The 14,525-nt window shown below is 56.6% G+C and overlaps 1 protein-coding gene across 2 annotated transcripts in view; it reads left to right on the top strand.

The window, feature by feature from the left end:
* Megf6 (multiple EGF like domains 6) overlaps nt 1–14,525 on the top strand; it is a 99,924-nt gene that overhangs the window by 83,832 nt on the left and 1,567 nt on the right. For both annotated transcript variants that reach the window (XM_052718157.1, XM_052718156.1), the window contains 22 exons: nt 587–715; nt 1,345–1,479; nt 1,566–1,700; nt 4,340–4,465; nt 5,059–5,190; nt 5,276–5,404; nt 5,525–5,656; nt 6,193–6,321; nt 6,764–6,892; nt 7,136–7,264; nt 7,609–7,737; nt 7,918–8,046; nt 8,677–8,805; nt 8,925–9,053; nt 9,149–9,280; nt 9,443–9,571; nt 10,098–10,226; nt 11,240–11,368; nt 11,887–12,015; nt 12,358–12,486; nt 12,577–12,705; nt 13,374–13,502. In XM_052718157.1, coding sequence (XP_052574117.1) covers nt 587–715; nt 1,345–1,479; nt 1,566–1,700; nt 4,340–4,465; nt 5,059–5,190; nt 5,276–5,404; nt 5,525–5,656; nt 6,193–6,321; nt 6,764–6,892; nt 7,136–7,264; nt 7,609–7,737; nt 7,918–8,046; nt 8,677–8,805; nt 8,925–9,053; nt 9,149–9,280; nt 9,443–9,571; nt 10,098–10,226; nt 11,240–11,368; nt 11,887–12,015; nt 12,358–12,486; nt 12,577–12,705; nt 13,374–13,502 — 2,856 coding nt within the window. The remainder of the gene's footprint in view (nt 1–586; nt 716–1,344; nt 1,480–1,565; nt 1,701–4,339; nt 4,466–5,058; nt 5,191–5,275; nt 5,405–5,524; nt 5,657–6,192; nt 6,322–6,763; nt 6,893–7,135; nt 7,265–7,608; nt 7,738–7,917; nt 8,047–8,676; nt 8,806–8,924; nt 9,054–9,148; nt 9,281–9,442; nt 9,572–10,097; nt 10,227–11,239; nt 11,369–11,886; nt 12,016–12,357; nt 12,487–12,576; nt 12,706–13,373; nt 13,503–14,525) is intronic.

Here is a 14,525-nt window from a genome sequence, read left to right as displayed (position 1 = left end):
CCTATATGACCATACCTCTTTGCTGCCTTCCTCTCTCTGTCTCAAATGCCACCTGCCTGTAAGCTAAGGACATTTGTTATTGGATTTGGGGGTCTTTGGTCATTGCGGGGTGGTCTTATCTCAAGATCCTGGAGATTGGGACAGGGCAGCTTTTGGGGTTTCATTTTCAACTGTCTATATCCCTTTCAGTAGGAGGGACATGGAACAAGAGGGAGGTATTTGGAGAAGGGCAGCCTTCCAGACTTGGGTGTAGTCCTGACCAGATGAGGCCTTTCAACCTCTTTCGGGTAGAGAGGTTGGGCTTAGCATTCTGTGTGGGTCATAAGTTGGGGCACTTAGGAGAGATTTTGCACCTCCCTAGGTGTGTGCTGATGAGTGTGTTCATCCTCCTTCCTTCACTGCTGGTTCTGAGGGACTGGCCATGACAACCAACAGGTGTCACCGGAAGGCTCAGCTTGTGCCCACCGGGCATGGCTGCCACTGTCCCTTGTCCCGGGCACTAGGCCTCTGAGTGTCTCCTCACCTGAGAACCATGTGTGGGCAGGCCAACTGTTCTCTGCAGTTCTCACTGAACTGTTCCCTACAGGCTGCCCCAAGGGCTTCTACGGCAAACATTGTCGTAAGAAATGCCACTGTGCTAACCGGGGCCGGTGCCACCGCCTCTACGGGGCCTGCCTCTGTGACCCAGGGCTCTATGGCCGCTTCTGCCATCTTGGTGAGTTCTGCTGTGTCTGTATGTGTGACTGGGACCATCCGCCTTGTGCTGAGTCTCACACTGTGTGGGAGCACTGTGATGGCCTCTGTGGATGGGTTGGCTTGAGGTTACCAGCTGGGGTCTGTATCACTCTGTGTTGGCCTCCAGGCCTCTGGTACACTGACCCTAGACTACTGTCACTCCTATCTCTCATCTGGTAATGGAGGAAGCAGGGTCAGACTTCCCAAGAAATGGTGGGATGCTGATCTTGGCTTGTGGAACAAAGCCAACTCCTTAGGTCCTGGCAGAGTCCCCATCTCTGGGTGCACAGACACTCAGGGAAGGAAGGGGCAGTGGATTAGCAGAGAAAGAGAGGGTGAAGGTAGTGTTTGACATTTGTAAAAGAGTTACTTGAGAGGAGAAAGCTAGAATTGGCCCAGCTAGAAAGTAGTATGATCCAGGGACAGCTCTTCAGCTGTGTAGACCTTGGTTCTTAGCCCTAGGTCTCCAGACCACGAGCAGATGTGGTCATTCCTAGAATGCTCTGGGAGGGGGCTCAGCTACAGCAAGCCCGCCAGGGCCACCCTTGCTGCCTCGGGCTGACTGGGGTTAGTGTAGTGGGCAGGCCCCTTATGGTGCTTTGTCTGCAGCCTGCCCTCCCTGGGCCTTTGGGCCGGGCTGTTCCGAGGATTGCCGCTGTGAGCAGTCACACACGCGGTCTTGTAACCCGAGGGACGGCAGCTGCTCCTGCAAGCCTGGCTTCCAGGGGGAGCACTGCCAGTCAGGTGAGTCTCTTGGGGAGAGGGAGATCCCTGGGCTACTGAGAACCTCACCTCTATCTTACATTTCTGTCTTGCTTCTCACTCTGTAGAGTGTGAGCCAGGCTTCTTTGGGCCTGGCTGCAGACACCATTGCACCTGCCCATCGGGTGTGGCCTGTAACCCTGTGAGTGGCGAGTGTCCCACGCAGTGTCCTCCTGGCTACCACGGGGAGGACTGTGGCCAAGGTGAGTGGCTGTCCCTTGGGGTTCCAGTGATTGGGGTTCCTTGTACTGGGGAACTGCAAACATATGCACAGCTGGAAGCTGCAGATTCGGAGCCTGGGTGTAAATGGCCCCTTTATCTACTGTCATCTTGGTGGTACTGTGGGTCCTGGACTGTCTCAGAGGTGCTCAGAGGAGGAACTGGTCTGTCTTCCTGGTCCAGACCAGAGAAGCAGCCAGTACCTCCGTGGGACGCCTCACGTCACTGAAGGTCCTGGGAGAGCTTTATGCTGGATGGGGAAGATGGATGAGAAGGGAACAGGAGGAGCAGGTGTGAGAAGGAGCAGGGTGGCTGCCGGGGAAGGATGTTTTGGGGAGTCCTAGTCTCACACTGGGGTCTTGTAGTTAGGTGTGTATGAATGAGGACAAAGCCTAGACGCTCTTAATGACTCGACAGGTAGAAGAATGGGCCTCAAGACTGCTGAGGGGTAGATTAGTGACATGGGGCTTTAGGTGTCCCTGGGAGACCTGAGGCAAGACTGCAGAGCAGGTGACTTGGTAAATCACACCCTCATTTGTTGGCAGCCCGGCATATATGGGACTGGGACCTTGACCTAGAGGACCAGAGAGGGAGGATGAGGGGCTGTGGCCTATACCAGCAGGGGACATGTGACTAGGTGCCATGTACTGTGACCCTTGATGTCAGGATCTAACCTGTGTAACTTGTGGAATGGCAGGCGGGACACTCAAACACTCGGCTCATGACCAGGAGAGGATACACCCACGTGGTCACAGATCCTTGAGGAAGGGGCAAGGCCCTTGCTGTTTCTGTTGTGGTCAATACAGCTGCTGCCAACAGGTTGGAGAGGTTTGGCCCCTCTTGGCATAGCACTTGCTGTGTATACCCATTGGTCAGATGAGAAGGGCGCTTCAGGGCCCGAGTGTGCCCATTTTAGGGTGGGCAAGGATAGAGAGGAATGCAGGAGCACCAGCCATGCCCTCCTTTCCCTCTCTAGGGGAGAAAAGCAGAAAAGTCCCCAGCACCACCCAGCCAGGGACAGAGGTCAGCTGGGCAGAGCCAGCCAAGCTGGTCATCTGTGGGGTGAGGCCTGGAAAGGGCTCTCAGGTCTCGTTGGCAGGAGAGAATATTTAGGGCTCCCAACTCAGTCTAGAGTCCCCAGACCTGACCTGCTCTTAGGAATCTGTGGCCCCAGGCTGTTCACCAGCTCCGAGTGTCCCTCTTTCCATCCATACAGGCATCCAGGGAGTGGACAGGACTGAGCCTCCTAACAGAGCCACCCAGAACATGCACACACACATACACCCATGTGTCAGTGTAGACAGACACTTGTAGCTCACCTTCCTCCCCAAGCCTATGTCTTCCTTTTCCACATTCTATGCTGCTTGCCAGGCCCAGTGAGGCAGCTATGCAGGGGAGCCTTCTTCCCACCAGTCCTGGGGTCTGCCCCCTGTGCTGAAAGGAAAAGGAACCCCCCCTTTTCCTCTCTGTACTTTATTAAGGCCTCCAGTGCCCCCAAGGACAGACCACAGGAAATGACATACATACTTTTACAGAAATGGCTCCCCTTGTTATTAGGTCTGGAAACTATTACTGCCCTAAGCACAAGTCCATGGCATGCTCAGTTAGTGGGGAGAACTCCTGAGGCCTTGAGGGACCACTTCACCAGCAACGTTGGGCTCTCTCCCTGGTTTGTGCTATATGGTTGTCTCTGTGGGTGCATGCGTGAGTGTGTGTGTGTGTGTGTGTGTGTGTGTGTGTGTGCGCGCGCGTGTGCGTGTGTGTGCGCGTGCGCGTGTGTGTGCGTGCGCGCATGCCTGCCTGCATGGGTGCTATGGTCAGGCACCTAAAGCATGCACATGTGCTGTGTCTGTTCCCTGGTGAGTGGCCGCCTGCCTGACGTACCGCTGTATCAAGCCTGCTGTTTCATTCCAGCAACCGGCAGAGTAGGCAGATGCTAGGCAGGCAGGAATCCTTCTGTGCTTCCTAAGTTCTGCCCCCAGTCTCATTCTCCGTTCTCCCCAGGCCCTGAGAGGAAGCACAGAGGTGCTTTACCAAGTGAGGCCACTCAGGGCTTTCCGGTATCCAGGGCTGTTGCAGGTACCAGGGAATGGCCATATGCATTCTTGAGGCCCTGCCTTGGACCATTCCTGTCCAGGACACCCTAATTCCCACACTGCTGTATTCCTTGGTATAACTTGAGTTTCAGAATATGGAGGGTCCCAGACCTCTGGGGTCCTTCCTTACTCTTTGTAGGGACCAGTTACCAGTCTTTCCCACCACACTCCTTCATTCTGCCAGCAGATGGCTACAGCTTTGGTGCTGAGGAGCTGGGTATGAAGTCGAGGGTATAGACTGGCACACCTTGGTTAAACTGGCTAGTACAGGCCCCCTGAATGGACCATCCTGCTCCTGGGAGCTCTCCAGGGTCCTGGATGGCCATAGCTTCCCCTTGACAGGTTGCCTGGTCCTCTGGCAGCCCTGCCTCTGCCTCTTCCTATGCCCCAGACTGACCTCTCACAACTCTCACCCTGCTAAATCCCTGTTCCCATAATCTGTCCTGGTCTCCCTGGGACTCCAGATGAAACTCCTAGCCTTGACAACTGCACACAGAGTGACTGAAGCCACCTGCTCTCACCTGCAGAGTGCCCAGTAGGAACATTTGGTGTGAACTGCTCAGGTTCCTGCTCCTGTGTGGGGGCCCCCTGCCATCGGGTCACAGGACAGTGTCTGTGCCCACCAGGGAAGACTGGGGAGGACTGTGGAGCAGGTGAGTGACAGCTGCAGGGCCCCAGGAGCCCCAGCCCTGGGCTGTGTCTGAGAATACCATCCTGGACCACATTTAGGGACCCTTGATCCCAGTCCAAGCTTTATTTGGGGGACCCCGATCTGGACTACATTTAAGAGCCCCTGATCTGAGATCTGGTCTCCCTGGGAACCTCACCATAGACCATTTTGGAAGCTTAGCCCTGACCATGCAGTGCTAGTCTCCTTTATAGTAGCTTCGGGGACTCATGCTGGAACAGGCTGGGGTATGGAGGGTGTCTGCAGCTGCCCAGCAAGCCTTGGCCCTGCGCTGTGACCTCCTGTACCATCAGCTCCCTGCATGGTGTATTTGTCTCCCTAGCAGGCTCCTTATTTTGCCATTGAACTGTCCCTGAGGTTGGGTTTACTTATCTATGGGTGGGTGCCCTGCAGCCCTGAGGTTCTGAAGCCTGCCTCTCTCCCTGGCAATCTTATATGGAAACGGTGGTCCCTTCTCTGGATTGTGGCAAGAGGGACCTCAGTGATGTGTCAGGCACACACTAGTGTGCCAACTAGGGGACTAGGGAGAGAATAACTGACCCTGGGAGTGGGCTCTAGATTGTCCCGAGGGCCGTTGGGGGCTTGGCTGTCAGGAGATCTGCCCTGCATGTGAACATGGTGCCAACTGCGACCCTGAGACTGGAGCCTGCCTGTGCCTCCCTGGCTTTGTTGGCAGCCGCTGCCAGGATGGTGAGTGTGGCTGGTGTCTGACCTCTGCCTGCAGCCCTGGGTGGGCACACCAGGCTGCCATGCTCACCCTCTTTACCACCAACAGCTTGCCCAGCAGGCTGGTTTGGAACCGGCTGCCAGATGAGGTGTGCTTGTGCCAATGACGGACACTGCCACCCAGCCACTGGACGCTGTAGCTGCGCCCCTGGGTGGACTGGCCTCAGCTGTCAGAGAGGTATGTGGGTCCTTTGCCTGTCCTTCATCCACTGGTCCCTCCCTTGCCCCTGTCCCAAGATGCCCTGAGTTCCGACCTGGCTGTGGAGCTCACCCAAGATGACTCTGAGCTCTGTTGCAGCCTGTGACAATGCACATTGGGGGCCCGATTGCATCCACCCTTGCAACTGCAGTGCAGGCCGTGGGAGCTGTGATGCCATCAGTGGCCTGTGCCTGTGTGAGGCTGGCTATGAAGGTCCCCAGTGTGAGCAGTGTGAGTACTGGCCTGGCACTTGTACCTCTCTGTCAGGGTGCACACAGATGTGCACATGCATATGACCACATACACAAGAACACTTGCATATGCACATACGCGTGTACACATTTACCTGAGTATTCTAGTGCATATATACCATACATGCACAGGTACTGTCTCCCACCTGTCAGTGGCAGACTTAAGGCTCACCTGGAGTAGCAGATGGGGAGCTGGGGCTGTCCCAGCCTGGGAGGAGAGGAGGGGTCCCTTGGCCCCTATATGTATACTTCCAAGGCTTGTGGATGGGCTGTGAGTGGGTCGGAATAGCTGGTTTTAGGGGCAGCCCTAGGTGAGATCCTATGTGGGCCCTGAAGATGAGGTCTGGGATTCTTACATCCCATCCGAGGAAAGGGTAGAAGTGTATGGTAAGGCCAGGTGTCCCCACTGTCGGGAGGGGAGGGGTTTCTTTGTCAGTCAGGCCTTTCCCCCTAGTCCTGGGTTCTGGCCAGACTCTCGGTATCTGAGCCAACCGTGGGCTGGCCTTTGTGTCTCAGTGTGTCGCCAGGGGTACTTTGGACCTAACTGTGAGCAGAAGTGCAAGTGTGAGCATGGGGCAACCTGTGACCATGTCAGTGGGGCCTGTACCTGCCCAGCCGGCTGGAGGGGAAGTTTCTGTGAGCACGGTAAGCTGGGGGCAGGCTGGGGTGTGAGGACGGTGAGCTGGGGGCAGGCTGGGGTGTGAGCATGGTGAGCTGGGGGCAGGCTGGGGTGTGAGCATGATGAGCTGGGTGCAGGCTGGGGTGTGAACATGGTTAGCTGGGGGCAGGCTGGGGTGTGAGCATGATGAGCTGGGAACAGGCTGGGGTGTGAGCATGGTGAGCTGGGGGCAGGCTGGGGTGTGAGCATGATGAGCTGGGAGCAGGCTGGGGTGTGAGGACGGTGAGCTGGGGGCAGGCTGGGGTGTGAGCATGGTAAGCTGGGTGCAGGCTGGGGTATGAGCATGGTTAGCTGGGGGCAGGCTGGGGTGTGAGCATGGTGAGCTGGGGGCAGGCTGGGGTGGGCCCTGAATGCAGGGCAGGGTCCTCTGGCCTCCGGGCCCCTTGTCAACGTCACTTGTGTCTGCAGCCTGTCCTGCTGGCTTCTTTGGGTTAGACTGTGGCAGTGCCTGCAACTGCTCTGCTGGGGCCTCATGTGATGCTGTGACCGGCTCCTGCATCTGCCCAGCTGGCCGCTGGGGCCCACACTGTGCCCAGGGTATGTAAGGGCCTCCGCCTGGGTACTGCAGGAGCATGGGTTCTTCGTGTGGGGAACACCCCTGGGGCCCCTTCCTGGCATTCAACTGAGGGCACAGCTCTGCCCCTGAGACCCCAAGCATCCGTCCCTTTGTGGCTGCCCTGCTGAGCGGTGGCCCCGAGACGCTGGCACCTTTGCTCAGCTCCCTGGCATGTCCTGCTGTAGTCTCTGGCTACGTCCCTGATGGCTCCTCTCCCCTTACAGCTTGCCCGTCCCTCACCTATGGGCTTAACTGCAGTCAAGTTTGTACCTGTTTCAATGGGGCCTCCTGTGACCCTGTCCATGGGCAATGCCACTGTGCCCCTGGCTGGATGGGACTCGCCTGCCTGCAGGGTAAGCCCTGCCCAGGAGTTCAGGGTCCATCTTGGATAATGGCCTCTCCGTGGGCCCAAGGAGGGATGGTGTTCATGGAATGCCAGGGTAGGAGCAGGGCTCGCCTGTCAGCATGGCCTTTTGGGGAAGTTGGGAGGGAGCTTGACTATGTGGCCTTTAGTGTCATGCCCCTAAGGCCAGGTTGGTGGGTCCAGGACAGGCCTGGGCTTGGGCATCATAAAACCAGCCCTGATAAGATTCCGACTTGAAAGTCAGGTTGGGCTTTGGGGGTGTGTGGAAACATAGAACTCCAAAGCTCTCTGCTGGCTGGGTGCTGAGGCTTGCTTCTCCTTTCTGGGCCCCAGCCTGCCCCACTGGGCTGTACGGCAAGAACTGTCAGCACTCCTGTCTCTGCCGAAATGGAGGGAGCTGTGACCCCATCTTGGGCCAGTGCACGTGCCCAGAGGGCTGGACCGGCTTGGCCTGTGAGAAAGGTGAGCTGGCTGGGTAGTAGACATGCCCTCAGGCCTAGGAAGACTCCCTGTTGAGGGGGGCAGCACCCTGGGGTGGGCGGTGGTATCTCGCCTCAGGTGTGGGAAGGTTGGGCTAGTGTCTCTTGGACAGAGCCCTAGCTCAGAAAGTCAGACCCTCCCTCCCAATCCCTGCTTTTTCAGAGTGCCTTCCTGGACACTACGGAGCTGGCTGTCAGCTTAGCTGCAATTGCCTTAATGGGGGCATGTGCGACCCACTCACGGGCCACTGCCTCTGCCCAGCTGGCTGGACTGGGGACAAGTGTCAGAGCCGTGAGTGGGTTCTGGGAAGCTGGGAGGTTCTGCCAAGGGTGACCCAGTTTTACTCCATGCTGAAGATACGGGCAGGCCTGGTTCGCACCAACGTGACCCAATGTGGCCCACTGTTAAATGGGTTCAGGGCCTCCGGGCTGGTAGGCTGGTTTGCTTCTATTTTGGAGAGAGGGGTGTGCCTCATCTCAAGGCTTCAGAGAGAAAGCCTTGGTCTCTGGACTTGAAGCCTGTACTGCCCAGGGCTCCATGACTGCAGGATGCTGCCCAGGCTGTGGCTTTTGTGCCCATGGTCCTTGTTCACCCCTCCAGGCTTTGAACCCCCTCAGAGTCTGGACAAGTGGACACTGGGCTGGACACTGCCTGGCTCATCCTCATTCTAACCTTACTGGGTCTTCTGTTCACTGGCTCCCCTTCCACATAGGCACTGTCATTTGCAGACCCTGCCTAGAGAGCCCCTTGCTCAGCCCCAAGCCTGGGGCTGCTGATGCTGGTAGGCTGAGTTGGGATCCTCAGGGTGATCCAGTGACTCTTCAAAGCTTCTGGTCCCAGCCTCCACTTTTCCCTCAACTTTCAGGGCGAAGGCCCTGGGGCTGTGATTTCTAGCTTTCCTGTCTGTCTCTTACACTACAGCCTGTGCCAAGGGCATGTTTGGGGTTCACTGTGAGGAGCATTGTACCTGCCGGAGAGGTGCCACCTGCCACCATGTCACGGGGGCCTGCCTCTGTCCCCCAGGATGGAGGGGCTCACACTGTGAGGATGGTGAGCACAGACAGTAGTGCCTGGATCCAGTTGCCGGGAGGGAGCTGGCCCTGCACAGCCACCTCGGTTCCCCACTGCCCCCTTCCAGGAAAGCCTACCTAATTCTACCCTTCCTGCAGCCTGTCCATATGGCTGGTTTGGAGAGGCCTGTGCCCAGCATTGCCACTGCCCACCTGGTGCCTCCTGCCACCATGTTACTGGGGAGTGCCATTGTCCACCTGGCTTCACTGGACCTGGCTGCGAGCAGGGTAAGTGCTCTCCCTAACATCTGCTTTGTGGACAAGGACAACTGGGGGATTCCCGAGGGCAAGGCCAGGGCTGACCCTACCCAACTTATACCCAGCCTGCCAGCCTGGCACCTTTGGAAAGGACTGTGGGCACCTCTGCCAATGTCCTGGTGAGACCTGGGCCTGCCACCCTGCTTCAGGGGCCTGCGTATGTGCTGCTGGTTACCATGGCACTGACTGTCGGCAACGTGAGTGCTGCCCACTGCCTCAGGGGACCTGGGGTTCTGTCTGCCATTCTGGTGTGCAGGGTGGAGGGGAGCAGTTCACGGGGTTGCCATGCCATGTTCAGGGGTGCTGCATGTTTGACTCCAGCCCCCAGCGTATGTCACAGACCCTCTTTCTCCCTGCAGGATGCCCTCCTGGGCGCTATGGGCCAGGCTGTGCACAAGTTTGTAAGTGTCTCAATGGTGGTTCCTGCAACACAGCCACGGGAGCGTGCCACTGCCCTGCCGGGTTCCTCGGGGCCGACTGCAGCCTTGGTGAGGAGCCAGGTTGCAGGACTGGATGGCATATTGTTGAATTTCTGGGGGAAGGGGTGGGGCCCTGTTGGCCAGCCTATGAGAGGACAGCCCCTTGCCCACCTGCTTCCCTGATTCTTGGGTCCCCCATTGCTGAACTAAGGTAGAGTAGCAGTGAGGGTGTACTACCCTGGGGCATCAGTGTGATCCCAGAGGGCCCCAGCCTTCTGGCCAGCTCTGTCCCAGATATATGCCAAACACTGAGTACAATCCTGTGGCCAAGCGTCCTGCCCAGGAAAAGGCCTTTCTCCTGACTCACATGGGGACTTTCCTCATTTGAAATCCAGGTGGAGCTGGGGGTGTTGTGTCAATGTGTCTCTGTAGAGATGGCCTGGGACCCAGCTCCCAGCAGAGCCTTTTCATGGAGGGAGATGGAGGGCCCTGGGAATTGGTGGTGTGCCCCTGTGTCTCCTGTCCGGTCGTTGGGGTTGGTACAGCCTCTGGCAGAGCCCAGGTGGAAGCAACTACTTACCCGCCCTCTCCACAGCCTGCCCACAGGGTCGCTTCGGCCCCAGTTGTGCCCATGTGTGTGCATGTGGGCAAGGGGCGGCCTGTGACCCTGCGTCAGGGACTTGCATCTGTTCTCCTGGGAAGACTGGAGTCCACTGTGAACATGGTGAGTGTCTGCCAGGGTCTGGGCACATGCACAGTTCACCGACGTGTCATTGAGTTATGGAGCAGGCTGCTGGAGTGAGCCCAGCATGAGGGGGTGTGCCGTTCCCCAGGGACGTAGTCACACTCACAGCCGCTGGATTCTCCAGAAACCTTGGGACTGAGAAGCAGAATCCTCACCATGTGAACAGCCTGCCCTGCTGGCAAATAGGTCATCTCATGCCAACTCAGGCCCCGCCCACACAGGCCTCTTGAGACTTGGTTCACTCAGTGGCCTGTTCATGTCTCTGGCCAGTGGAACCCCCTCCTGAGCCTGGTACCTGCTTGCATCCTGGTGATGTCTTCTTGGAAGAGTATCTTCCTAGTCCTTTCTGCCAGGCGCAGGCCAGGGTACCCAGCAGACATAAGCTGGACTGGTCAGAAATGGGTGGACCAGGGGACAGTGGTCATGGCCCACACTTGTGTCAGTGTGCCCCGTCCCAAGGCCACGCACACAGCTCTTCCCTCAGACTCCACAAACGGCTGCTCTCGGAACCCTCGTTCTCAGCCTGGTGCTCCTAGGACTAGTGTAGTCAGAAGCCCAAGGCCAGGCTACAGCCAGGATGCCACCTTGTTCACTCCTAGGAAAGACAGCAGTGTGGGCAGGCAGTGTAAAGTGGTCAACAGGCCACCTCTGAGTCCACGTGTCTGGCCATGCCTGGCCTGGGGTCTCCAGGACACACATTCTCAGCCCTGAGGAAGTGTGATGGGAAGCCTTCCTGACTCCTTGCTGGCTGTGCAGGTGCTCACTGTCTCCTGAAGACTGTGGTCCGCTTTATCTTAGAGTGGACCTCAGACCAGACCTGGTGCTGGCTGCCCCAGATGCCAAGTGAAGAGTGGACGCTGTGAGGACAAAGGCCAGCACTAGGCAGCTCAGGAAGCGTTTGTTGAGTGAATGCCCATCTGTGTGGGGACATGTCCTAAGATCATGTCCAACCCTTGCTAGAGTTCTCAGCTGTGTCTACCCTCTGCCCCTAGGGTGTCCCCAGGATCGGTTTGGCAAGGACTGTGAGCTCAAGTGTGCCTGCAGAAATGGGGGTCTGTGTGATGTTACTAATGGCAGCTGTTCCTGTCCCCTGGGCTGGATGGGGCCACACTGCGAGCAGGGTGAGTTTATAGGGGCAGCTGGCCTGAAATGTCCACGCGAATATTGAGCAGGGAGGGCCTTGCTCTGGACCCTGAGAAGGATGCTGAGTTTAGGGGTCTGGGTGGCTGTGTAGGGGCACTGAGTCAGGTGCACTTAAGAAACCTTTGTCCGGGGGCTGGAGAGATGGCTCAGAGGTTAAGAGCACTGGCTGCTCTTCCAAAGGTTCTGAGTTCAATTCTCAGCAACCACATGGTGGCTCACTACCATCTGTAATGAGACCTGGTGCCCTCTTCTGGCCTGCAGGGATGCGTGCAGGCAGAACACTATATACATAATAAATAAATAAATCTTTAAAAAAGAAAGAAAGAGAAAAAGAAAGAGAAAAAGAAAGAGAAAAAGAAAGAAATTACCTTTGTCCTAGGGATGCGTGCAAGCAGAACACTATATACATAATAAATAAATAAATCTTTAGAAAGAAAGAAAGAAAGAAAAGGAAGGAAGGAAGGAAGAAAGAAACCTTTGTTCTATCCCTGCACAGCCTGTCCTGCTGGGCGCTATGGTGCTGCCTGCCTTCTGGGGTGTTCCTGTCAGAACAATGGTACCTGTGAGCCCACCACGGGTGCTTGCCACTGTGGCCCTGGCTTCTATGGTCAAGCTTGTGAGCACTGTGAGTGGGGCTGTCCCCTTACCTTGTCCCCACACCATCTAGGCCGGTCCTGGTTCATGAAAGCAATGGCCACCTTCTTGGTCATTGTTCATGGGGAGAGATGGGATGACCCTGACCAGGCTCTGATAAGGACTCCCACGCTGGCTCCTTATGCCTCTGCCTTGTCATGTGAGCCCTGGCTGGGATGCTGGAGTATGATGGGAGCCAGGAAGGAGGGAGAATAGGACATTCTGGAAAGGGCCTCTCTCAGCTCTTGGATTTGGTCCTTTGCTTACTCTGGGAAAGTTGGGGGTTTCTGCTGCCTCCTGCCCTTGACTCATTCTAACCAGGGTCCTCCTTCAGCCTGCCCCGCTGGCTTCTATGGATCTGGTTGCCAGGGAGTCTGTGAGTGTCAACAGGGAGCCCCCTGCGACCCTGTCAGTGGCCAGTGCCTCTGCCCTGCTGGCTTCCATGGCCAGTTCTGTGAGAGGGGTGAGTGTCAGGCCCCCACCCAGCCCCTTTACCCTGTCCTTGTCTTGTTTAATTCGGGGAAGGGAACACTGAGCCCATTGCCCCCACCAGGGTGCAAGCCAGGCTTTTTTGGAGAGGGCTGCCGGCAGCAGTGTAACTGCAACAAAGGTGTGCCCTGTGATTCCATCAGTGGCCTCTGCCTTTGCCCACCGGGGCGCACAGGAGCTACATGTGACCAGGGTGAGTGGAGGGGCCTGTCCAGGGTGGGACCTGAGGGGAGGTTTCCACCAACAGCAAATATCAAATCATGTGGGCTGGGTCACTGCATGCCAGGCTGCAGACCACACACTGCCTTTCTAAGATCTCTGCTCCAGTCTGCATCCTCGTGCTGTTGGCAGTAGCCAGAACACGACACAGGCAGCCATTGCAGCTGCCAGTGTTAGGCCCTGTTCTGTGGTAGTCTAGAGTCTGGGGACTCTATCTGGCTGTCATGGGAAAGGCCCCAATGAGGTGGAAATACATCCCTGACTTATCAGTCATGGCCATAACCCCTTCAGACCAGACTGAGGATGGGGCTGTCCTGATGGGGGTGCAAAACTGACCTTATGACTTTTGGATTCATGCAGCCTTGGGGACAGCAGCTGTGGCTACTCTACACTGCCTCACCAACCCAGGCACTAGGCAGGAATGTGTGCCCAGGGCTTGTGGCTGGTGCTTTTCCATGGTTGAGCTCATGGTTATAGAACACAGATTTTTAAAAAGTGGGTAGGAACTGTTATTCTTTTCGGAGGAAAAGGAGCCCATGGTCTTCTCTACTTCCCCAGAGGACCTCATGACACCTGGGCTGTCTACCCATGTCCAGCAGATGGGACGGTTGTTTATGCTTCTCCTACCTCCTGCCCCTACAGATTGCAGAAGGGGCCGCTTTGGGCCTGGCTGTGCCCTGCGCTGTGACTGTGGGGGTGGGGCTGGCTGCGACCCCATCAGTGGGCAGTGCCATTGCGTGGACAACTACACAGGGCCCACTTGCCAGGAAGGTAAGTCGGGTTTCCAGGGGAGGAACTGAGACTTTCCTGTCCCTGGCCAGGAACCCACCCCTCGTCCCAGTACCGCCACCCAGTGGTGGAACAAGACCGGTCAGTGAGAAGTTCAGCCATCCCTTCCTGGCACCCAGAGTCCACACAGTGGGTGGTGATGAGTAGGCCTCAAGCCGCTTCCCCTGGGCAGGAACGGGTTGCACTGCCAGCCCAGAGCACCAGCCCTTTCCCTGGAGTGACCTGAAAGTTGCAGCAGGAGCTCACAGATCCATATGCAGGCAGGGCTAGGGATTCAGTCTGGGTGGGTGCTGTGTGCCCATGCCTCTGTGAGCAGCAGTGTATGCACGTACACCAGTGTGTTGTGAGCTAGTGCATGTGCACATGTGCCAGTACATTGGATTAGCGACACAAGCATGTGAGGCAACTGTGCATGTACCGGTACATGTGCATGCACTGTGTGTGTATATGCTCTCGGTGTGTGTCAAGGGGTGTGTGTACTTCAGATATATGTCTTCCTGACGTATGTGTGTTCCTTCATGGTGTGTGTGCTCAAGGGACACGTTCTATGGGTTGCACATGGGCTTTAGGTATAAATTCTCTGGGTGGGTACGTGCTCCATGTATACATTCTTCAGGTATGTGTGTGCTCTAGGTATGTGTTTCCCAGGTGTGTGTGCTCCATGTGTACGTGGCTTCAGGCATACATGTGTGCCCACTTCTTTGTACACCATGTGCATATGCTTGTTCCAGTGACGTCTATGCACCAGGCATGTGTACCGTGTTGAATTCAAGTACATGTGCTACAGTGCATGCCTGTGTCAGGCATGTGTGTTTCCAGTACATGTGTGTGCACCAGACACATATGTGTACACATGCTTTATTGTATGCTTGTGCCTGTGTGTACTGACATGCAGAGCTGAGGAAGTAGTCCCTTGATCCCTAAGTCCCTGAGGCTCTGTGGGACCGCACCTCCCATCTGCAAGGTAGAGCTGGTTGTACTGCACCCCTGTGAATAGCCCAAGCC

This window comes from Peromyscus californicus, unplaced genomic scaffold (assembly GCF_007827085.1).
Source record: "Peromyscus californicus insignis strain IS unplaced genomic scaffold, ASM782708v3 Scaffold_5__1_contigs__length_169319896, whole genome shotgun sequence".
NCBI classification, from domain to species: domain Eukaryota; kingdom Metazoa; phylum Chordata; class Mammalia; order Rodentia; family Cricetidae; genus Peromyscus; species Peromyscus californicus.
This window is presented reverse-complemented; position numbering and strand designations above follow the sequence as displayed.